This window comes from Hyperolius riggenbachi, chromosome 5 (genome assembly GCF_040937935.1).
Source record: "Hyperolius riggenbachi isolate aHypRig1 chromosome 5, aHypRig1.pri, whole genome shotgun sequence".
NCBI lineage: Eukaryota > Metazoa > Chordata > Amphibia > Anura > Hyperoliidae > Hyperolius > Hyperolius riggenbachi.
The window spans coordinates 404,428,654-404,453,455 of record NC_090650.1 but is presented as its reverse complement, the minus strand read 5'-3'; the positions used below and the strand labels follow the sequence as shown (position 1 = coordinate 404,453,455).

General features: G+C 45.0%; 1 protein-coding gene across 1 annotated transcript in view; it reads left to right on the top strand.

Moving 5' to 3' along the window:
• Positions 1–24,802, top strand: part of CSMD3 (CUB and Sushi multiple domains 3) — a 1,539,978-nt gene that overhangs the window by 1,336,579 nt on the left and 178,597 nt on the right. The window contains exons 49-50 of the mRNA XM_068237930.1: positions 23,009–23,197; positions 23,328–23,474. Coding sequence (XP_068094031.1) covers positions 23,009–23,197; positions 23,328–23,474 — 336 coding nt within the window. The remainder of the gene's footprint in view (positions 1–23,008; positions 23,198–23,327; positions 23,475–24,802) is intronic.

The window sequence follows — 24,802 nt, the reverse complement described above, 5'->3', positions numbered from 1 at the left end:
CTCACCAGCATTGGATTTGGTCAACACTTTTGTTGCATTGACTACAGAGTAGTCTGTAATCAGTAGATAAGTATACTCACCTATTATTTTTTGGCCATCCTAAATAGTTTATTCTGCTGGGTGCCTTACATATGCATAGATATTTCACTAGCTTGATGTGGGGTGGACCAAGAAAACCAAGAGGTTGCACTCCTGGTAGATAGGTAGTTCCTAGGGATAAGGGCTAATCAAAACATATAACCTCTAAGTAGAGTTGTTAGTTGTGAGTATAAATGTAAAAATGGTGGAGGAACCCAAAAGGTATAAAACATATATAAACAACATAAAAATGAGAGGTATGGTAAGTTTAACTCCCCATGGGGTGAACTAGCACATGTAGCAATCGAAAACTTGATTGAGATTAAGTTAATTGCACAAGATTCAGACAATGCATTTCTCAGGTATCTTCCGCTTCATCAGGCCAATAAAAACATCAAAAAGTGCATATTAGCCAAAAATGTAGTAGACTTGAGCACATTAATCAAATGTAGCAATCTCATACGTTATCTCATCAGTTTATTTTCATTTCAGGTTTGCTTCATAACATTTTAAGTGCACCTAAGTATAAAGTTGACCAAATGTCTAGCAATTTTACGGCCAGATCGACTATCCAGTTCAATAAATTTGCTGAAATGGATGAAAACAGTATGGCATCAAGCATGCCGTCAATATGACCGATTTCAACCAAAAATCATTTGAATCATTTGAATGCTTTGATTGAGTAAGCTGGAAAATCTCAGGCCAATGTGGTTTATCCGGTGTGTGGCAGTAATGGCATGTGATATCAGGATGAGCGCCGAACATGGCGGAACCCCGTCTGCTGTCTCCCTAAATGTTAATGTTTTCCCCCCTTCCCGGTGCCTGTGCATTAAAATCTAACAAGTCCAGGCTGCCGCTAGTGTCTAGCTGCACCGTTTTTTTCCACTCTCGGCTCACGTGCAAGCTGCGCATAGCATGTGGTACGTAATTTGTGATGTCACACATGTGCCATGTGGGCCACGGATGGTGAAGAAGAAGAAGCATAATGCATAGGGAGGGGCACATGAGCATTTGGGGGTAAAGAGGCAGAGGCAATAGATGCGGTGTCACAAGGCTAAGTAATTACCAAGATATTTCATGCTGAAGTTGATTGGTGATCGGCTTGCGGTGTATGGGTAGCCAACAGATCTCGCTCTGTTCAGAATTGCTCGGAGGGAGATCCGTCTCTTGGTCGACCTTCCCATGCTTCGCTAGACGTATCAGCACCTTAAAGATAACTACTAAGTATCACATTGCAGATCAGTGCAGTAGCATCATAACTCAAACAGCAGAGAAAAACAAACTGAGATAACACAACCTAATTGCAGTATATGTTTCCGGACGAGACACACAGCTATTATTGTGGCTGAAGTCTTGTTTATTTTATTTCAGTGTCTCACATGAATGTGTAATTACATATTGTTCCTGAAAGAGACCTCATACCAGGAGCAATTATTTTCTGCAGGCAATTAACCGCACATTAATACATAAATCTGGCAGTGCAAAGCAATTATGCTATTTTGTTTATCTGATACTCTTTGGAGGTTTTTTTTTTTGTATTTTGTTTTTTCTTTGAGTTGAAGAAGAGGTTCAACACATAAATTTGAGCAAAGGCCAAGATTGCTAATTTCCAAGAAGCGGGGACAACATGCAAACACAACATGCTATATTTAGTCATCTATTTTTATAATTGTGCTTTGTTTGTACCATATTTGAGGGTGGAAATACAACTGGCTGTACAGATAATAAGTCATGGCGGTCTCATATAGCTCTGTTTTCACTAATAGTCCCAAAACCTCATCCCAGGCAACACTTAAAGTGGATCTGAAGTGAAAATAAACTTATGATATAATGGCCCATATGCAAATCTCTTTTTCACCTGAGTTTTCTCCTAGGTGAAATTTTCACAACGTGTCATAAAATGCCTTTTAAGCCACCAGCAAGCAAGAAAGTACTCAAAATACATTTGATAGTACTTTTTCACCTACTTTTTGGTACTTTTTCAATTGTAAAATGCTGAAAAGTTCGTTTAAAAAGAGGTTGAAAAATTATCTCGCAGGAGAGAATGCAGGAGAAAAAGTGAATTGCATATGGCCCAATGATTTGTATGTGTAGTACAGCTACGAAATAAAACTTTAGCAGCAGAGATATGAGTCTAATATTGTTTCCAGTACAGGAAGAGTTAAGAAACTTCAGTTGCAGAGAGCTCTGTCTTCTGAAGCTTATTATCTCAAGTGTCTGTCACTGTATTATGTTTTTTTCTGCAGAGTAAAGTTCAAAAGTTCATTAAGATGCTATGAAATCATTTAGAATGCTGAGTGTAGTGTGTAAATTGCAAATATTAGAGAACAATGCACTGTTATAAAAAAATGATATAACTGCAAATAAAAATATGAGACTATGTTCTTTGCTACTAATATTCTTTTACTTATCCGTAGTACACATACAATTCATTATATATATATCTATATATATACACATACATAATTTTTTTTTTTTTTTTTATTCGCTTAAAATTTGTGAAAATAGTGAAATATGGATTCCAGCCCCCCCCCCCCTCTTCCTCCCCTGACTAGATAGACCAATCTAAAACGCTGCCGCTCGTGTCGGGTAAAGGACACGTCCTGGTGCAGCTTTTCTACTTACTCATAATGGTTGCTTCTATTTTCTAGCAGTAGTGATATTAGTTAACAGAGCTTAAACTGTCTTTGGTTATGTTTTGTAATATTCTGGGTACTGTATTCTCCATTATTAAGCTACCTTCTTATCCGCTTTCAAAGTTTGATGGTACAGCATGTCAGAAGACTGACATGCCTTGTTGTATGTGATGATTACCCAACATGTAACTCGCTTATAGATCTATAAGACTGTGTTGGTACTGTTGTACTGTGTTGTATTGTTTTGTATTGTTTGACTTAAAAACTCAATAAAAACTATTGAAATTAAAATTTGTGAAAATGTATTAGAACAAAGAGGGTTGAGAACCTCTGCTAGGTGGGCAGTCATTTGGGATGCTTATTCGAAATTCCTTGAAATTAAAATTTCTGCATTTCCAATTGGATTAGTTTACTGCAGGGGTAATTGGAAATCAGTCTTGGAAATCAGAGTTCCACTGAAATGCCGCAATCACAGAACTCAGAAGCGTTGGACCAATCAGAGAATGTAGATCAGCTTACCATAGTAATTTTAACCCAATTACAAGAGTCTTGTGATTGGCCTAACATATCTGTGGTATTCCGATTACCATGGTAAAATTCTGCATACTCTGATTGGTCCAATACTCAGAAGTATCATAGCTAACTAGCCTTATTAGCAAAATGACGAAAAAAAAGACTTTCCTCGAAAATCGGTAACCAGAAATCAGATTTAGGAAACCTAAAATCCACGGAATTGGTAATTGGCATTTGTGGTAATAGAAGTTTCAGCAGAACCTGAAATTGGCATTACTGACCATCCCTAGAAGTTTTCACCCCTTCCCCCAACACACACACCACACACACACACACCACACACACACACACACACACACACACACACACACACACACACACACACACACACACACACACACACACACACACACACACACACACACACACACACACCAGTCATCACCTAAACATCCCCCAACCCAACAACCCCCCCCCATGTTTTGACCAATCAGCTTTTTGCCATGTCATGTGATTGGGAGATGGAGGATGTTAGCATACAGCCCAGCTTTCGGTTTCTTAAAGGTAACCAGAGAGGAACGTGCTAAAAAAAGAAGAAGCTTTTATACATACCTGGGGCTTCTTCCAGCCCCATAAGCCTGGATCGCTCCTACGCCGCCATCCTCCGCTTCCTGGATCGGCGGTACCGGGTCCCATCACTTCCGGCGGACGCGGCCAATTGTCCGCATCACAGTGGCTCCCGCCTTACCCGTACGCATTAGGCTGCGCAGTAGGCAGCCTCACGCGTACATACATGGAGGGAGCTCAGTGTGATGCGGACTATTGGCCGCGTCAGCCGGCCGACTGGCCGACTGGCAGCCATGATGGGACCCGGTACCGGCGGATCCAGGCAGCAGAGGACGGCAGCGTGGAAGCGATCCGTGCGTATGGGGCTGGAGGAAGCCCCAGGTATGTATAAAATCTTTTTTCTGGGGCCTCTGTTTCCCTTTATCTCTTCCTGTACTGGAAACAATATTAGACTCATATCTCTGCTGCTAATGTTTTATGTCTGTACTACACATACAAATCATTATATCATAAGTTTATTTTCACTTCAGATTCCCTTTAAGTATTGCCTGGGATGAGGTTTTAGGACTATTAGTAAAAACAGAGCTACATGAGACCGTCATGACTTATTATCTGTACAACCAGTTTTATTTCCACCCTCAAATATGATAACAACAAAGCACAATTATAAAAATAGATTACTAAATATAGAGCGTTGTGTTTGCATGTTGTCCCCATTTCTTGGGAAATTAGCAATCTTGGCCTTTGCTCAAATTTATGTGTTGAACCTCTTCTTCCACTCAAAGAAAAAACAAAATACAAAAAAACAACCCCTCCAAAGATTATCAGATAAACAAAATGGCAAAATTAGTTTGCACTGCCAGATTTATGTATTAATGTGCGGTTAATTGCCTGCAGAAAATAATTGCTCCTAGTATGAGGTCTCTTTCAGGAAGGAAGGGGAGACCCAATGTACAGTAGACCAGGTACATATCACAGCACTCCCTGCTTTACTCTGCATTTTCATGGGAAGGAGGGGCTGGCAGGCGTACGAGAGGAATTAGTGCAGGAGACTTGGGCGCAGGATACAGCCGGTATGGCTGATCCTGCTCCTGCACAAATTCCCATCACAGCACTCCCTGCTTTACTCTGCATTTACATGGGAAGGAGGGGCTGGCAGGCGTACGAGATGAATTAGTGCAGGAGACTTGGGCACAGGATACAGCCGGTATGGCTGATCCTGCTCCTGCACAAATTCCCATCACAGCACTCCCTGCTTTACTCTGCATTTACATGGGAAGGAGGGGCTGGCAGGCGTACGAGAGGAATTAGTGCAGGAGACTTGGGCGCAGGATACAGCCGGTATGGCTGATCCTGCTCCTGCACAAATTCCCATCCAGGTTAAATACTATTCCCCCTCCAGGCCCCCATGGATGGAGGGAAATAAAATACTTCGGCTTCCAGCAATTGCTGGAGGCCGAATTATATAAGTAACTTCAGCTCTGTCTTCTGACGGCGCTGAAGTTACTCACTGCTGCGCCCAAGTCCTGCGCTGGAATCAAAGTGTTCGGCTGGCAGAGTGCACTTGGCTGCGGCGCCGCTGCGCTGTTATCCCACATGAGAGATGACACACAACACCTTTTGATACTTTGAGAAGTGCACGCCACAATGGATCAACGCTGTTTGGGTGTCACAAGGTGACGCACACAAAATTATGCGGTTGGTTTTAAAGATTTGGCTGAACCTTGTATTTACAGTTCCCTCTTAGTAAAGATTGATAAAATGTAAATCACAGTTGTCAAGCCAGAATGAGTGAAAGTGACCACATGGACCTCTGCTTCATGAGTTGTGCTTGTTCAGAGACCTTCCTCTGCTTTCTGAGAACTTGGGCAGCTGTTAGGGGACAAGTGACACGCAACTAATAACGGAGTCATGAGTTTATCTCTCGCACAGCTCTATTTCATCAATATTCAGGACAGGAGGAACTTTCAGGACAGCAGATACTTTGCAATAAAGTTTTGTACTTTGTGAAACAACACTATACCTTTGTTGTAAGTTTGCTTAATGTGCATTTAAGACTGGCTAAAACTTAAAGCAGGAGACAAAGGTAACTGCCAATCAATCAATACACCAAACTGCTTTCCTTTGTAAAATCGGGGCAAAGTTGATGACACCGATTTTTGCCACGATTTTACAGAGGCTCTTGTTCAAGTGAATGGGGGAGCATTTTCAAACTGCTGGCAAAAAAGCTGCAAGTCTGTTTGAGCCCTTATATTGCATTTGTGGTTTTCTAAATGCAACAGAACATGCTGCAGGTGTCTAAACCAGGGCCGGGCCAAAGGCAGAGGCTGAAGAGGCTCCAGCCTCAGGGCGCAGTGTAGGAGGGGGCGCACAATTCATTCAGCTGTCATTCCCAATTGTGTTTGAAGCAGAAAGAAATAAGAAAAGGGGATACATGGCAGTGACTGCAAGCCAGATAACTAGAGATTAAAGTGTTGGGGAGGTTGTGGGCCCTGTGGCCCTCTTAGTCTAATAGCAATTAGTGTGTGACGGCTGGGGTAGGAGGGATGGAGGGGCGCACTTTGCTGTCTCAGCCTTGGGTGCTGGAGGACCTTGTCCCAGCTCTGGTCTAAACCTTTAAACGCGAACAACAATTAACCACGACTCAAATGGGGCTGAATTGCACATTTACATAGGTCTGAAAAAGTATTTAAATTAAAATAACTGTTTGCTTTAAACCTAATATGTTGCCAAGATATATTAAATCACACATGATAAAGTGTGATTTTCGTACCCCCAGGGTTTGTATTCCACATATGGTCTTGAAATACCCAACCCCGTCTGAAATGGCCTGGACCTTTTTTTTCTTTCCTAAAGATAGGTGCAAAGGATGCTGGGGGATTGATGCCATAACTCCACCCCACAACCATTGCTCCTGCTTCCAGCCCACAACCACTGTGAAAAGAGGTGTAATCTAATCCAGGCAGGCGGACAAGACATTTGAAATAATAATTATAGCAAATAAACATAAGGTACTTCTGATGGTTCCAGGGGGTATTCAGGCTTGATATACTTAACCAAGAATAACAAGTTTAGAGTTTTAGAAAATGATAAATCTTATTTAAACACCAAATTAGTATTTTAGCTAATTAAAAACAATAGTACATGTTTGGAAATTGTTTAAAACCAATTATAATGTTCTATGATTAAATACTATATATATATTTGTCAAGGGGTACATGTGATAATGTTTACTATGCTATGGGGTACTTGGTGAGTAAATGGTTTTAAAAGGGGTACATACCAATAAAATGTCGAGAAACACTGTTCTAGACTACATATATGTATTGTAATTCAAACTTTTTTTTAGTCGCTACTTTAACTCCTAACACAGCTCTGGCAGTGGTGTTTCAGGATATCAGTAATGCCTTTTAATTTAGATGAAGCAAAGACACAGAATTAGCATTCACAGAGAGTAAATGCCGACACTTCACTTCCACCAGAGTCCGTTAATATAAACCGAGGAGATAACCAAAAAGGTGGAAATTGATTTCTATTGTGCTACTTTCAATGTATTAATTTATTTATTTCTCCTCCCCCAAACCTCCGCTTTTTACACCTTTTTCTTTCTGTCTATATTTTTCATGCTCCATTGTTGGCACAAAACAAAAAGAAATGAGAGATGTGAATGTATTGTGCTAATTAGCTGTTTTGGAACAGTTGAGGTGTTATTTTTTTTCTTTGTCTGTGAATCAGACGAGATCATCGGAGAATGGAATAAAACGACTTGTCACATGAAAAGAGATTCCTTTTTTTAAATCGTTTGTTTTCAACCTCAACATGAACTTAAATGTTCTCTTTGAGATTAAATATATTAATTTTGTCAGTCGTTCAATTCTGTATTGAGCACCGATGAGAATAAAACACCTTGTAACAGCATGGCACAAGCTGTGTGTTAAAGCAAACCTAAAGCGAAAAAAAAAAAACGTATAATATAATGAATTGTATGTGTTGTAATGAATTGTAGGTCTTGGGAACTTAATCAAGTCATTTGGGTATTCAATACCACATACAGTATATACAGTACAGATGATACACAACTGTTCCTCTCGGCCCCAGACTTTAAGTCCCTCCCCACAAGTTTTCCTGACTGCTTGTCTGCTTTTATATCCTCTTTCACAACCTCTCACTTCTCAAAGTTAATATGAGTAAAACAGAACTAATCGTTTTTCCACCATTTCTGCCCACCTCTCTGCCTGATAGAAAAATAAATGTTAATAATAACACCCCCATAACTTCTCTCTCTATTTTATTCCTCACATTCACTCTCTAACCATTTTCTGTCATCTCCCATAGAGATGGCAGGAACGGTTCGCATGTGAACCGATTTGCGCGAACATCGGTGGTTCGCGTTCGCTATGAACCGTGAACTTTATGCAAGTTTGACCCACCCCCTATACTACATCTTTAGGCTAAACTTTGACCCTCTACATCACAGTCAGCAAACACAGGGCATCCAATAAGGCTACAGTCCCTCCTGGAGCCCCCCCCCCCCCCCAATAAAAAGCAGCAGCGTCGGCCATTTCCTCACGCTGTGTGCTGCGTAGGAAGTGAGAGAAGGGAGAGAGGTTGCTGCACAGATTAGGGATTATGCAATTATGCTCCTTGCTGATACTTATTGCTAAGAAGCACCCAAACAGCTCTTTTGAGAGCTAATGTTCTTTTGATGTGTTTTTTTTTTTGTGTGGCCCACTGACACTTGCAAATACAGCCCTGTCAGTCGCAGCTGGCCCTTGCTAATTGCTATACTGTGCAAGGCCCAGCACATTCAGTGATTACCTTTTCACTGCACCTGTGTGGGACAGCTGCATATTTGCAATACCAGTCACTGCATACCTGTTCACAGTGCCTGTGTGTTTTTGACAGTTTTAAGGGCAGAAATCACATTGCATTGCTAAATTGGAGACATAAAGTGCTTTAAAACATCTTGCGTGTGTATACATCAATCAGGGAGTGTAATTAGTGTACTGCTTCACACTGACAGACCAAACTCACCATGTAACGCACCGCAAACAGCTGTTTGTGTAGTGATGGACGTGGTGGACTGGTGCGCACCATGGCGAGAGTACAGGCGATGGCATTTTCAAGCCCATATGGTTGGGCTGAGGTAGCTCAATGACAGAACAACAATGACTGAGTATCCAGCTGATTGACTTTTGTCTGTCCACAATGAAGCAACAACCTTATTATCTTGGGTCAGGTGTGCCCCCCAACACACTTATATAGCCGGTCATTGCTTCATTGTGATATGCAAGCCCCTTCACCGCAGTAAGGTAACGATCACAAAGAGGAATTGACACATGCACATGCCTTTTTTTGTTGTTGTTGCAGCCGCAGTGCAGCCAGAAAAATTAGGCAGGCATGTACACGCACCAGAAAAAATTATTATTGTTTTTGTTAGCGGCCGCTGCTAGCAGCAGCCTTAAAAAGTCACACAGCGTGCAGGCAGAGATGCTGTGTGTTGGGACTGACTTAGTCTTTGGGCAGGCCTGACCATGCTTTGCAGACCAGGCATCCATGATCAGATGGACCCTTGACCAAATGCTGTGTGCCAGAGATGACACCACTTGCCTTTCAACATCACGGTACAGTTTGGGTATCACATTTTTTGAGAAATAATTGCGGCCTGGTATCTTCCACTGTGGTGTGTGGCTTAGCTTTTGTGTGCTGCTTTTCCTCAGGTGGTCATCCCATTGCAGTTTGTGCTTTTTATCATGTGGCTTCGTAAGGCAGTTGTCACTATGCGGGTCTTGGTCTTTCCACGACTCAATTTTCGGTGGCAGAGAGTACAGATGGCATCGCTCTCATCTGCAGCAGACAAACAAAAAAATGTCCACACTGCTGAGCCCTGGGATGATGGCACTTTGGTGATGGGTGCCGGCTGAGTGTTAAGTGGGGTGCCAGAATCAGAGCAGGAGGAGGAAGATATGTCACGCTTCCGTGCGGAAGCTGAGGAAGATGAGGTGGTGTGTGTTAAAGAGAACCCGAGGTGGAGTTCTAAGAATGAAATCTGCACTCAGATTCTGGGTCTGCTTATATTGCCCAGCCTCTGTTGCTATTTCAATCCCCCCTAAGTTCCCCCTGTGCTCCGCTCTCCCCCATAAATCACCACCGCGCTGCCGACACGCAGCATGTCACAGCGGGCTGTGTTTACTTTTGTAATGTCAGTCTCGGCTCTCCCCGCCTCCTGCATAGCATCGGTCCCCACCCGCGTCCCTTCCCTCCAATCAGCAGGTATAACAATGTACAGTGTAAGGTATTCAGTGACTGCTGGTATAACAATGTGCAGTCACACAGGTGCATTGAAAAGGTTGCAGTGACTGCTTGTATAACAATGTGCAGTCACACAGGTGCAGTGAAAGATATGCAGGGACTGCTGGTATAACAATGTGTAGACACACAGGTGCAGTAAAAATGGATGCACTGACAACTGGTATATAAAACAGCGTGCAGTCACACAGATGCAGTGAAAGGTATGCAGCGACTGGTATATAAAACAGCGTGCGGTTACACAGATGCAGTGAAAGGTATGCATTGATTGGTATAGAAAACAGCGTGCGGTCACACAGATGCAGTTAAAGGTATGCAGTGACTGGTATGATAATTCAATGTACAGCAGCCACACTAGGCACTGAATGTGCTGGGCCTGGCACAGTATAGCAATTAGCAAGGGCCAGCTGCGACAGACAGGGCTGTATATTCAGTGTCAGTGGGCCACACAAAAAAAACTCATCACGAGAACATTAGCTCTCAAAAGAGCTGTTTTGGGGTGCTTTTCATCAACAAATATCAGCAAGGAGCAGGCTAACAGACCTCCTAACTATAACTTTCCCTATCTCTCCAATGCCTCTCCCTTCTCTCACTAATACTGCAGCACACAGAGTGACAAATTGGCCGACGCTGCTGCCTTATATAGGGGGGGGGGGGGAGGGGGCTCCAGAAGGGAGTGCAGCCTGATTGGCTGCCATGTGTCTGCTGACTGCGATGTAGTATAGGGGTCGAACTCGCATAAAATTCGCGTTCGAACCGTTTGAGCCATCTCTACATATACAGTATGTATTGCCATTCAGACCTTTTTTTGGCTGGACGTGGTCTTTAACAAGTGGAGACATCATTGTATCCCAGCGTTTCTGGAGGTGAGGATAGCTTACAGAGACAACAAGGGATAATTTGCATATTCAGCGGTGATGCATCATTAGTAACTTCATTTAGTGGTTGAATTTAACTTATTAAATGGCAGGAACTACCTTTATTGTACATTTTTGAGGAGGACCTCAGTGCTTCTATAGCTTCCATATTACGCAGGATCATATAAATAGATCATACCAATATATTTACATCTAAGTAGCCTCCAGGAATGTTGCAAGTCTGGATAATTTACAACTCATATTTCATATTAGTCTTTTAGGAGAAAATTACACATCTTCGGGCAAAACGATCTTGATCTGTCGCATCAGAGAAATGACAAAAAAAGTATAATTTGCAGATATGTGACAAATTGTATATTATATTGGGCTTAAATGTAGTTATAATATCTCATAACATTCAGGGTGGTTCATTAGGCAGTGATGTCTGGGGCTTCTCAGGCAACTGCGGAAGGGTGAGAAATGATGTCTGCGTGAGTTTTGGCACGTTCGGTGGTGTAGCTGATGGGTGCCTTATGATAGGAAATAATTCTAAAACTTCAGACAAAAGCTCGATGCAGCATAAAACTAGCCATCTAACATCTTACCTGCCACCTAAGTGATCTATATTTTTCACCATTCTAGTTACAGCTGCAGTCGACTTTAAATTGATCAACATTAATGGATTGGTTTCATAGGAAGCAATAGATTATGAACAGATTTAAAGAGGAACTGAAGTGAAAATAGCATAATGAATCAAATTGCTTATTTTTTTTACAATATTCATTGAGAGATTATTTAGTCAGTGTTTGCTTATCGTAAAGTCGTTCCTCTCCCTCTTTTACATTCTGAGATTTGTTGCAGGTGGTGACATCTTTAGTTCTGCCAGGTAATCTGTACGGAATATATTTATATCAAAATATTATGCGCTCCTCAGATATCAACCTTGTAAATACTCTGTTGGATCGCTGAGCTGAAAGTGCGTGCTACACTCTAAATGCAATATATATATAAAAGAGCGCTCAACAACAATAGACACAATTTCTCTCATCAAGTAGTCCAAAAAACCACATTAACACATAATGAGTCCTTCCGTTAGTGCAGACAGTTCATAATTCCTTCCACAGCTTAGGGGGTACTCTTCATAAAATACTTCAATAAAAGTTTGACATTATGCGCTCACCAGAACGTTTTACCTGACATGCTAATCCCACACTGAAAACTGGAGGTTTCTACACATGCTGGCTTTGCTGGTCAGTGAGAGGTCGGCCAATGAATCTGGTGAGAGGCGTATTTGCTAAGTGGTGGAGGTACGCTTGGTGACAGTGTGATAAAGCGGGGAGCACTGGTGGAAATTAGATACCCGACTGCAATAGCAATATTACACTATTATTGCTTTATTTTTTATATACATATGAGCACAAGAGGAGCCCCAGAGGAGAGGAAAAGGAAATAACTGGCTAGGCCAAAAGCGTGTTTTGCTGATCCTGAGTGATTAGCTGATCATTCTGGTCAGTGTATAATGTCAAACTTTTATTGAAGTATTTTATGAAGAGTACCCCCTAAGCTGTGAAAGGAATTATGAACTGTCTGCACTAACGAAAGGACTCATTATGTGTTAATGTGGTTTTTTGGACTACTTGATGAGAGAAATTGTGTCGATTGTTGTTGAGCGCTCTGCTATTTTATATATATATCTGTACGGAATGTTTGTTACTGAGAGTTCTATGCATAGAGGGAGATACTTGCTAGGCAGTTGGAAAAAGCCGTTATGCATTTGAAAAACGCTGTATGCTAAATTAGGTGCGGCGTCAAACGGAACACGGTAAATAAGCATTTTATTTCAGTAGTATCTGTAAATATACCGATATTCTACAACCTAATTGATATAGTGAAATATTGACAATATTTGGCAACATCCCCCTCAGGCAACTAATAACCTTCTCCCCCCCCCCCCCCGCAACTATTAGCCCACCCCATCCCCAACAACTAATAATCCCCCACGGCCAAAAATGGGTGCCTGCTAAGTTGCCAACTGGTAGCCGCTGTTCCCATTTTTGGCCTCACTACTATTAACTGCTCCAGCCATTATTTCCCACATTGCAACGAGGTTCACAGACAGTAAACTGTCAGAACCATGGTCATGACATCACACTGTGGGAGGGGTTTCACCCCAATATCAGCCATACAGACCCCCAAAGATCTATTTGAGAAAAGGAAAAGATTTCTTGAGGAAAGGGGGGTATCAGCTACTGATTGTTAGTTTTCAATCATTAGTTTAAATTCCTTTTTAATCTAAATGACAAAACACTGATTGGGACTGATTTCTAGCTGGTGACAAGTGACAACCTTTAAGCATGCTTTAAAGGAGAACTGTAGTGGGAGGTATATACAGTAGAGGCTGCCATATTGATTTCCTTTTAAGCAATACCAGTTGCCTGGCAGCCCTGCTCAGCTATCTGCCTGCAGACTCGCCCCAGAAACAAGCATGCAGCTAATCTTGTCAGATCTGACAAAAATATCAGAAACACCTGATCGGCTGCATGCATGCTGTGGGTCTAGGGCAAAAAGTATTAGAGGCAGAGGATCAGCAGGACAGCCAGGCAACTGGTATTGCTTAAAATGCGTCCTGTTACACAAAATTGGTGCATAGCGACGCAGAAGCAATGGTAGCCCTATGGTAGGCTGACCAGGCGTCCTCTTTTGCCCGGACAGGTCCACTTTTTCAGACCTGTTCGGGCCGTCCTGCCGGGATTTTGAATTGTCCGGTGAGAGAGCCGAACAGGAGCTGAACACCAGCGGCAGAAGAGCCGCTTGCAGAGCAAGAGAGCCGAACTGGAGTCAGAAGAGCCGCTTGCAGAGACAGAGAGCCGAACACGAGTCAGAAGAGCCGCTTGCAGAGACACTGTCTCTGCAAGCGACTCTTCTGACTCATGTTCGGCTCCCCAAACGGCTCTTTGGCAATCAATCCCTGCTGCACTGCCCTGCTCCGCCCAGGGGTGGACTGGAGAATTCGCTGGCCCGGAGGAAGAGAAGGATGGAGGACAGAGGAGGTCGGGTCGGGGCCAGACACAGCCAGCGAGGAGATGCGGAGATAGCATGGTGCACCTATCCTCATTTGAAATGGCAGAGACTCCCCGAAGAGTCCAGTCCTGCCTCGTGTCTGCAGCGTGCTCCTAGAGTGCCAAGTGTCCCCCTCAGCTCAGTCCGAGCATCCTGGCTCTTGAAGCTCCGATGGGACAGGGACACTAGCCGTGCAGACACCACAGACACTCTAATTGGTAAGCGGACACCTCTTCTCTCCATTTGTCTTCTGTGCATTGAACAGGCAAGCCCTGCTAGCACAGCCCACATCTGTCTCCTGTAACCCTTTCATTGCTGGTATTAGCTGAATGAATCAGCATGTTGCAGCACTGGTACATTGCATTTAAAGGAAACATCAAGGCTTTTTATAAAAAACAAACAGATCTTATCTGGGGCTTCCTCCTGCCCCTTGCAGCCTATGTGTCCCTCTACTCCCAGACGCCATTCTGGGGTCCTCTCCGTAGCATTTGGCGACCTGGTGTGGCCGGGAGCATTATGCGCAGGCGGCATGGCTGTGTGCAGTTGCAGAACTGGCCAACCTCACCAGGTCCCCGGCTGCTATGGAGGGGACCCCAGGATAACTCCTGGGAGCAGGGCTGAGGTGAGGGACACATAGGCTGCAAAGAGCAGGAAGAAACCCCAGATAAGATCTGTCACGCTGGTGCTGTGTGGCCTGTGGGAGCAATTCTCATTGCATTAGTGGGGAAATCTGCTGCCAATCTTATAGCATTTGTGGGGAAATCTGCTGCCAATCTTATTGCATTTGTGGGGAAATCTGCTGCCAATCTTATTGCATTTGTGGGGAAATCTGCTGCCAATCTTATAGCATTTGTGGGGAAATCTGCTGCCAATCTTATAGCATTTGTGAGGAAATTTGCTGCCAATCTTATTGCATTTGTGGGGAAATCTGCTGCCAATCTTATAGCATTTGTGGGGAAATCTGCTGCCAATCTTATAGCATTTGTGGGGAAATCTGCTGCCAATCTTATAGCATTTGTGGGGAAATCTGCTGCCAATCTTATAGCATTTGTGGGGAAATCTGCTGCCAATCTTATTGCATTTGTGGGGAAATCTGTTGCCAATCTTATTGCATTTGTGGGGAAATCTGTTGCCAATCTCATTGCATTTGTAGAGAAATATGCTGCCAATCGGATTCCATTTGTGGGGAAATCTGTTGCCAATCTCATTGCATTTTGTGGGGAAATCTTCTGCGAATCTGATTGCATTTTGTGGTCAGTCGGCCCTCCACCATGTGGTCTGGAAAAAAAACTGCCCTCCATGCCCGCGAAGTTGGACAGCAAACTGCTAAGGTCTTGTATATTTGGCCCCACCCATGACCACGCCCACATGCTGTTGTGATCGTCCTCTTTTTTGGAAATCAAAATATGGTCAGCCTACCCTATGGGGCTATCACATTGCTTGTGGTGTTCTGCAATGTAAAGGCTTCAGTCGGGTGAGCAACGAAAGAGATTCTCTCTTTTAGAAGTGTGTCCACAAGGATATATAGGACACACACCTCTGGGCCTTACTACTGTCACAGGGGCTGCTCCTCCCCCCCCCCCCAGTTATGCCCCTGCTCTTGCGTTGCCCTGATATAGGCCGTACCGCACTATAAGCAATGTGCTAGCCTCATCAGAATCAGAATCTTTTATTTCGCCAAGCACGACTGGGCCGTGCCCGGAATTGGGTTTGGCAAGTACAGGGCTAGTGTGAGAACGAGCAGGGCAAACGATACATACATGTAAGCAGACAGACAATATAAAGGACTAGCCGTCCCGCGTCGTAGCATACGCCGCATCTTCTATCTATCTAATAGAGTACGTGCCTCAACCTTGAAGCAAGAAGAATAAAGGTCGGTACACACATCAGATAAAAGTCTTTGGAAAAATGAAAGATCACAGACCAATTTTACCCCCTTCCATGTAGTATCAGAGCCACACCTACACAGTCTATTCTATTGAGCTGCACTCCCCATTAGATAGAAATATTTGCAAGATGCTGCACACAAAGTTGCTGTACACATTCAAAAGATCATTATCTGCAAAAGATCCGTTCCTGCAAAAGATCAGTACCTACAAAATACATTCATAGTCTATATTTCCATGCGGATTATTGTGGACATTTTTCCGCATAAGGGCATAAGCATCCGCATACAATGAATTTTCGATGCTGGTCAAAAACACAAATATTTCTGAAGATTTTCGTGAAAATTCGCCAAAAAACGAAAACAGGATTTTCGATGTGAAAATGACTTAGGCGAAAATTCGCAAGGAACACTGCTACATGCTACATTAGCACTATCCAGGAGCGCCACAGGGAGGATTCCCCATGCCCCCTTTTTATACAACCGGAGGGACCGCGGGAACCACAGCGGCACCCCGGAGGGGGAGGCTAGGTGCCACAGGCGACCCCCCCAAGCGTGGCCAGCGCCAGGGAGAGCCGTCTGCACCCACCTCCCAATATTAAAAACAGGCACTTACCGTAACGTCAATTGCGTTCTGCTACATGCGCATTAATTTTTCTCATGGAAAGCATTTTTTGCAGTTTGTATCCTTTGGAGGCAGGTGGTGGATGGCTTGCTCCGGTGGTGTGAGCCCTGGAGTGAGTTGTTTGCACCTGTCCTCCCCCCCCCCCCTCTGGAGTGCTGTATGTGAGCCAGCCCTGAGCTCTAAAGCTCGGGGTGACCCATGCTTCACTCCTTTCTCATGTGGTGCCCCCAAGTTAATGCGCATGTAGCAGAACGCAATGGACGTTAAGGTAAGTGCCTGTTTTTAATATTGGGAGGTGGGTGTGGACGGCTCTCCCCGACGCAGGGCACGCTTGGGGGGGGGGGTTGCCTGCGCCTCCCCCTCCGGGGTGTCGCTGTGGTTCCCAGGCAGTGAGAGAGCCTGGGACCCTGTGGTCCCCCCGGTTGTATTAAAGGGGGGCATTGGGAATCCTCCCCGTGGCGCTCCTGGCTAGTGCTTGCGAATTTTCGCCTCGAAAATCCCGTTTTCGTTTTTTGGCGAATTTTCACGAAAATCTTCAGAAATATTTGCGTTTTCAACCAGCATCGAAAATTCATTGTATGCGGATGCTTATGCCCTTATGCGGAAAAATGTCCACAATAATTCGCATGGAAATTCAATCTATGTGGACGTTTATACCGAAAATTGCCCGCAATAATGCGCAAGAAACTTCTCTGAATGCGGGCGCTAATGCCCTTATGTGGAAAATGTCCGCAATCATACGCAAGTAATGCGAAAATGACTGGCCTTAGGCGAAAATTAACGTGAAAAAATTAGATGGAAAATTTGCCTGTCAAAACGAAATTAGGCGAAAATTCGGTAAAAATTTATCGAAACAAATTTTTGCATTTTCGCTCATCACTGGCATGTAGCAGGGCGACCGCTTTGCAGTATTGGTTTTTTGATCCTGCATAGTTTGGCATGCAAAAGCAAATGCATATTTGCATGAGCATTGCCTCATGAATAGCCAATTAGGCCAGATTTGCAAAGTCAGACTTGCTAGGGTAGGCCTCTTTTCCACGGACAGTTGATAGACAGTAACATGCCTCTCAAACTCTTACAACTGCTCACTACTGCCTGGTAACAGCTTGCTGCTGCCTGGAAACTGCTTGTTGCTGCCTGGTATCTGCTCACTGCTGCCTGGTAACTGCTTGCTGCTGCCTGGTAACTGCTTGCTGCTGCCTGGTAACTGCTTGCTGCTGCCTGGTAACTGCTTGCTGCTGCCTGGTAACTGCTTGCTGCTGCCTGGTAACTGCTTGCTGCTGCCTGGTAACTGCTTGCTGCTGCCTGGTAACTGCTTGCTGCTGCCTGGTAACTGCTTACTGCTGCCTGGTAACTGCTTGCTGAGCACACAGCTCAACAGTCCGTGGAAAACAAGCCTAAAACTTGGTGATTGAGCACGCATACATTTTCTCATGCAAAGTACTTCTTCTTCTTGCTCGAAGGTTGAGGCACTTACTCTATTATATATATAGATACAGTTACAGCATTGGACACATTTGAACACATTTGAACACGTATATATGAAGTGTGCAGTCAGCCTAGGTGCTACCAGACTTGTCGTGTTTGCATGAGGAGAGTTCTAAGAGTTCAGATAGTTAAGATAGTTTACGGCTGAGGGGAAGAAACTGTTCCTGTGCCTTGTAGTCCTGGAGTAGATGGATCGGAATCTCCGGCCTAAGGGGAGCCTACTAAAAAAGCAGAAACCGGGGTGGGACGGGTCATTAGCGATTTTTTGAGCTCTGGAGCGCAGTCTGGAGTTGAAAATTTGGTCAAGAGAGGGGAGTGGTTCCCCGATGATTCTCTCTGATGATCTCATGACCCTCTGCAGTTTGTGTCTGTCGCTGGCGGAGGAGCCAGCATACCAGACCAGGATGGAGGAGCAGAGGACAGATTCAATTGTGGCAGTGTAGAAGCTCGTCAGGAGCTCACGGGCCATACCGAACTTCTTTAGTTGGCGTAGGAAAAATAGCCTCTGCTGGGCTTTTTTCTGGGTTTAGGTAGTGTTGGCCTTCCAAGTCAGGTCCTTAGAGATTGTCGTGCCAAGGAGGCGTGCCCAGGGGACGTTCTCAACTGTCGTGCCGTCAATGCTGATCGGGGGTGGAGTGGTAGCACGTTTCCTAAAATCGACAATCATCTCAACTGTTTTTGTAGTGTTGAGGACCAGCCCGTTCTCCCTACACCAGTGGCAAATTCTGTCGATCTGGTGGCGATACTCCTGCTCATCATTCCCAGAGATGAGGCCAACGATGGTGGTGTCGTCAGCGAACTTGAGGACTTTGACGGAGTCCGCGGTGGACCTGCAATTGTTAGTGTATAGGGAGAATAGGAACGGCGACAGTACGCATCCTTGGGGGGCCCCTGTGTTGGTGGTCCTTGGTTGGGAGATGATAGTGTCTAGCTTGACGGCCTGGGATCTATTGCTTAGGAAGTCTGTGATCCAGAGGCGGATGGTGGGGTGGACCCCAAGGGCAGCAAGATTTTCTTGAAGTATCTGGGGGCTGATGGTGTTAAACGCCGAGCTAAAGTCAAGTAGAAGGATCCTGGCGTATGAGTCAGGTCTGTCCAGGTGTTCATTTACAACCTCCAGGCAGATGTTTATGGCGTCGTCGGTGGACCTGTTTGCTCTATATGCAAACTGAAATGGGTCCAGCAGGGACTCGGTTGATTGCTTGAGGGAAGGCAAAACCAGGCTTTCAAAGGATTTCATGATGGCCGATGTGAGAGCCACCGGCCTGAAATTGTTGAGGTCTGAAACACCATGTTTTTTGGGGACCGGGATGATTGTGGACCTCTTGAAGCAAGCAGGGACCCTGCCTTCCTGGATGGATTTGGTGAAGATGGATGAGAGAATAGGAGCAAGCTGCTGTGCGCAGGTTTTCAGACAAGCTTGTGACACTCCATCTGGGCCTGAGGCTTTCCTTGCATTAATCCCTGACAGGAGTTTCCTGACGTCTTCCTCATACACCTCTAGGGGGGGTGGGCATGGATGTGGGGGTTCTAAGTCAGAGGGGGTGGCCGGAGGCTCTGGGGACCTTGCTGGATTCTCAAATCTGCAATAGAACTCACTGAGGTTCTCAGCAAGCTCGATGCTGGGAGTTGCATGCTGCGGAGGGGGCTTGTAGTTCGTGGCAGCCTTGAGTCCCTTCCAGACAGATCGTTTGTCCCTTGAGGAGAGGTTCTGTTCCAGTTTTACAGCGTAGTTCTTTTTGGCGGCCCTCAGTTCCTTGTTTAGGATGTTTTTTGCCCTCCTATACTCCTCCTGGTTGCCAGACTTGAACGCCAGTTCCTTGCTTCTGCGCAGATGCCGAAGTTTATTGGAGAAACAAGGTTTGTCGTTCGGGTAGTGTTTGCGGGTTTTTGTTGGTACACACTGCTCCTCGCAAAAGCTGATGTACGAGGATACAATGTCTGCCCACTCATCTAGGTTCGGTGTTTCCAGAGCCTTCCAGTCCGTGCAGTCGAAGCAGGCTTGAAGTTGTTGTTTAGCCTCCTCCGACCAGACTTTGCTGGATCTTAGGACTGGTTTTGCGGTTTCCAGGCGTCTCCTGTAGGTGGGTATTAGGTGAATGATGCAGTGGTCCGATGAGCCCAGTGCAGCTCGCGGGGTTGCCTTGTAGGCATCTTTCAGGACCGTATAGCAGTGGTCCAGAGTGTTGGCGTTCCTGGTGGGGCAGGTGATGTGCTGGTGGTAGCGCGGAAGTTCATGTCGTAGGTTGGCCTTGTTGAAGTCCCCTAAGAAAATGAATAACGAGTCCGGAAGGGACGACTCCCACTGTGTGATGGTGTCGCTGAGCACGCGCAGAGCCGTTTTGACATCAGCGTCAGGAGGAATGTACACCCCAACAAGGACATAGGAGGAAAATTCCTTCTGTGAGTATACAGGTCTGCAGTTAACCAGAAGGAGTTCCAGATCTGGGGAGCATCTCTTGCCAAGAACCGAGGTGTTGGGGCACCAGGCGGAGCTGATGTAGAAGCAGATGCCACCCCCTTTGCTTTTCCCAGAGAGCGCGCTGTCCCGGTCTGCCCGGATGATGCTTAAGCCAGGAAGATGGAGGGCACTATCAGGGATGTTGTCGTGGAGCCATGATTCTGTGAAGCAGAGAACTGGGGTGTTGCTGTGAAGTTCCCTCTTGTTGCTGAGGAGCCGCAGTTCGTCCAACTTGTTTGAGAGAGAGCAGACATTTGCCAGGAGGACAGCGGGGATGGCTGATCGCAGTCCTTTCCTTCTCAGTCTCGCATGGGCGCCGGCACGACAGCCTCTCCGTCGCTGGCCCCAGCGGGGCCCTGACCCAGGAGCAGTGATTTTTTTGGATGTGGCTCCAGACAGAGTCAAACAGTGGCCTGTCCTCTGGGTGCAGGGCTGTGCTAGGCTCCCATTTTAGGAGCTGTGATCTGGTGTAGGTGGTGCGTGTGAGTTGAGGGGGCATGGTGTAGGTGATGCGTGTGGGTTGAGAGGCATGGGAGGCATGGGTGCCTCGCGGTCGCTGCGGCCTCGTGCAATAATTGTTCAGCAAGTAGTAGTTCAATACAGTCCCTCCTGTGAGTCGCACAAGACAGCCATCCCTTGTGTGCTGCCATATAAACCATCACATGTGCAGTGCAATACAGTTCATCCCATGTGCAGTGCAATACAGTCCATCCCGTGTGCAGTGCAATACAGTCCATCCCGTGTGCAGTGCAATACTGTCCATCCCATGTGCAGTGCAATACAGTCCATCCCGTGTGCAGTGCAATACAGTCCATCCCGTGTGCAGTGCAATACAGTCCATCCCGTGTGCAGTGCAGTATAGTCCATCACATGTGCAGTGCAGTACAGTCCATCACATGTGCCGTGCGATACAGTCCATCACCTGCGCCGTGCGATACAGTCCATCACCTGTGCCGTGCGATACAGTCCATCACCTGTGCCGTGCAGTACGGTCCCTCACGTGTGCGGCGCAATGCAGGCCGTCACATGAGCAGTGCAATACAGGCCATCACATGAGCAGTGCAATACAGTCCCACACATGAGCAGTGCAATACAGTCCCACACATAAGCAGTGCAATACAGTCCCACACATAAGCAGTGCAATACAGTCCCACACATAAGCAGTGCAATACAGTCCCACACATAAGCAGTGCAATACAGACCATCACCTGAGCAGTGCAAAACAGTCCATCATATATGCAGTGCAATACGGTCCATTTCATGAGCAGTACAGTGCAATACAGTCCATCGTGTGTGCAGTGCAGTACAGCCTGACCCCATGGCAGTGCAATACAGTCCTATCCTTAGCAGTGCAATGCAGCATCAACGCCTGGAATATGGGCCCAGCGAGCAGAGCTCTCACCTGGTGGTCGGCTGCAGCGTCCTGGCAGCAGTGGTGGGGTGGCTGGAGCGGAGAGTCCCTGCCTAAAGAGGAGGCCAGGGGACGTGTGCAGTAGCGGTGTTGCCTGAGGTCCCCGCTGGAAAGCTAGCAGATAGAGCTATCTGTGTTACTATGCGCCGATCTTGGCGTAAGCGTGAAAGGAGCCTTACTTTCTTGGTAATGTAAGCCTCATAGTATGCTCCTGCCACACCATTAAGGTGCGGCGCCCCTTTTTGTAACCATTAAGGTGCAATTGAAGAATAATCCCATTGCAATGGAAAGCAAGAAGTGTGAAAGAGGCAGAATTTAGGGCTTGTTGATATTGGTATCGGAGTACAGAACATTGCACAGAAGTAGGAACATCAAACATTGCAAAGAAAGCAATGCCTGCCATTGCCACTAGTCTGGGTGTGGCAGTGCAATTCCATATTGACTGTGTGCATCTATGGGCATGACCCAATCAGTGTAAAGAATGGGGTCAGACAATGAGGATCTCTACAAGACTGCATTTTTTTGCACTTGAACAAACCCTACAAAAAGAAAATCACCACTTTGGTATTTTGAACCCCATAATGGCCTATATGCAATTCATTTTTTTCTCCAGCGTTTTCTCCTGTGTGATATTTTTAAATTTGTCAATAAAATGCATTTTAAGCCATCAGAAAGCAAGAAAATGCTCAAAATAATTTTGATAGTCCTTACAGTCATTAACTTTTTTTTATTTTTGTAGTTGAAAAGTGCTGAAAATGTATTTTAATGTGAAGATGAAAAATTATCTCCTAGGAGAAAACTCAGGTGAAAAAGTGAATTGCACATGGCCCAATGTGTAGTGTGATATGTTGATGATATTGAGAGTAAAAAAATAAACAAATTAATGTACCTTTATCAGATTCCTCCATCTCCCAGTCAGCTGTAGTGAAAATGGCTTTATTTCAATTTTTCTGCATGCGCATATGGTAATAATAATTTATACTAGGGCTCCCTCTGCAAGTTGATCGCCTATAAGAACGCCTCACATTAATTTAATTTCTAGAAGAAGTGTGTGAACAGCTGCAAGGTGAGATAACGCCTTTTCTTTATGAAGCCTGTATGTTCTTTGTCCTTTCCAGTGCTGTGCCCAGCCAATGAGATGCGCCTGGACTCGACAGGTATCATCCTAAGTCCCGGCTTTCCTGACAGCTACCCCAATCTTCAGATGTGCGCCTGGAGCATTAGTGTGGAGAAGGGATACAATATAACCTTAATCTTTGAATTTTTCCATACTGAAAAGGAGTTTGACGTGCTGGAAGCCTTTGACGGTAATGGAACATTACGCACTTGAGTCTAATTCAATGCCTTTGTTCTGTTAATGACATCTCGTATAATGCACTTGTCTTGGCTGGGAACGTTTCTTGCATATGCTAATCGGCAAATTTTTATTCGGAACAGGACCAAACAGCCACTACCCACTGCTGATTTCCTTAAGTGGGGATTATTCTTCTACATTCAACGTTACCAGCAGCGGGCATGAAGTTTTCTTAAGGTGGTCAGCGGATCATGGAACCAACAAGAAGGGTTTCAGGATACGATACATAGGTAAGCTACTTTCACCATTGCTTAATGGGAGGAGGATGAAAACTCAGCATTGAATCAGGGGTGTAAAACTTTGATGATGGGGCCCCCAAATGCTCACACCTGTTCCCTTGCCTACCACTGGTGACCTTCACAGCCAGGGGGCCCATCTCGCAAGGGTCATAAAACAAGTGTGGCCATCGTGATCTTCTTCACACCCATAGCAAGTGTAGCCACAAAACACCTGATCTGGAGCCTGGAACCCTTTATGGTGGAGGTGGAGTAGTAGTTGGGGCCCTCTTTCAGCTTTGGACATCCCTGAAGTCGTAGGGGCTTCTCTCTTGTAATTACGCTCCTGCATTGAATGATGCATACATATCCACTCAGTGCTACTATTCTAGTGCCTGAAAAACTGGGTAATGGATGTCAGGGCAACTTTTATTGTTGAAAAATGTTGTGAATATTGTTATCTCGGTATACTTATAGCTGCCTCCCACTTCATGTAAACTGACCAAAAATTTCCAATTCGCTCTTGATTTCCTAATAGTCTCCCATATGCTACCTCACCACCTTATTATTATTATTATTATTACTACTATCTAGTATTTATATAGCACCAAGATCTTCCGCAGAGCTTTACAGAGTATATTGTCTTGTCACTTAACTGTCCCTCAGAGGGATTCACTATTTAATCCCTGCCACAGTTATATGTCTATGTATGTATCCTCCAGGGATGTGCTCACGAGTAGTTCACTACTCAAATTCGTGATTAAAATGAGGCTTAATTGCCTCAGCTCTGCGGCTGGGAGAGAGGGGGTTACTTACCCATATGTCCGCTGTCTTCTATGTGTTCCAAATGTCTTGCATGTGTCCTATTGGACGCATTGCAAGACTTCTAGTCTAGCCTAACAATCAGCAGTAAGATTGCTAAAACCAGCTATCTGCTCTGTGTGGTGGAACACCAAGCATACTTCATTCCTTATCTGAAGGGCAAACTTCTGTATACTAGGGATGGTGCAAATTATTGCTGAGTTGATGCAGATTTATGCAAAATGTTTTACGTAAATGTATGCAGCTTGAAAATGGACCAATCAAATCCTGCTGAGGTGGGATTTGATTCATCCGTTTTCAAGCTACATACATTTGCATCAATCTGTATCAACTTTATTTGTATTTCATTACTCATCCCTAATCCCCAGCTTCTACCACCAATTTCCACTGTATCAGTCAAATATATGCCTACTTTCCATCGGATGTCACACACTAATACCAAAAACAGCATATAGTACATCACCTCCATATGGAATAATGTGTGAGCGTTCCTGCAGGCAGGGACGAATTTGCCATAAAGC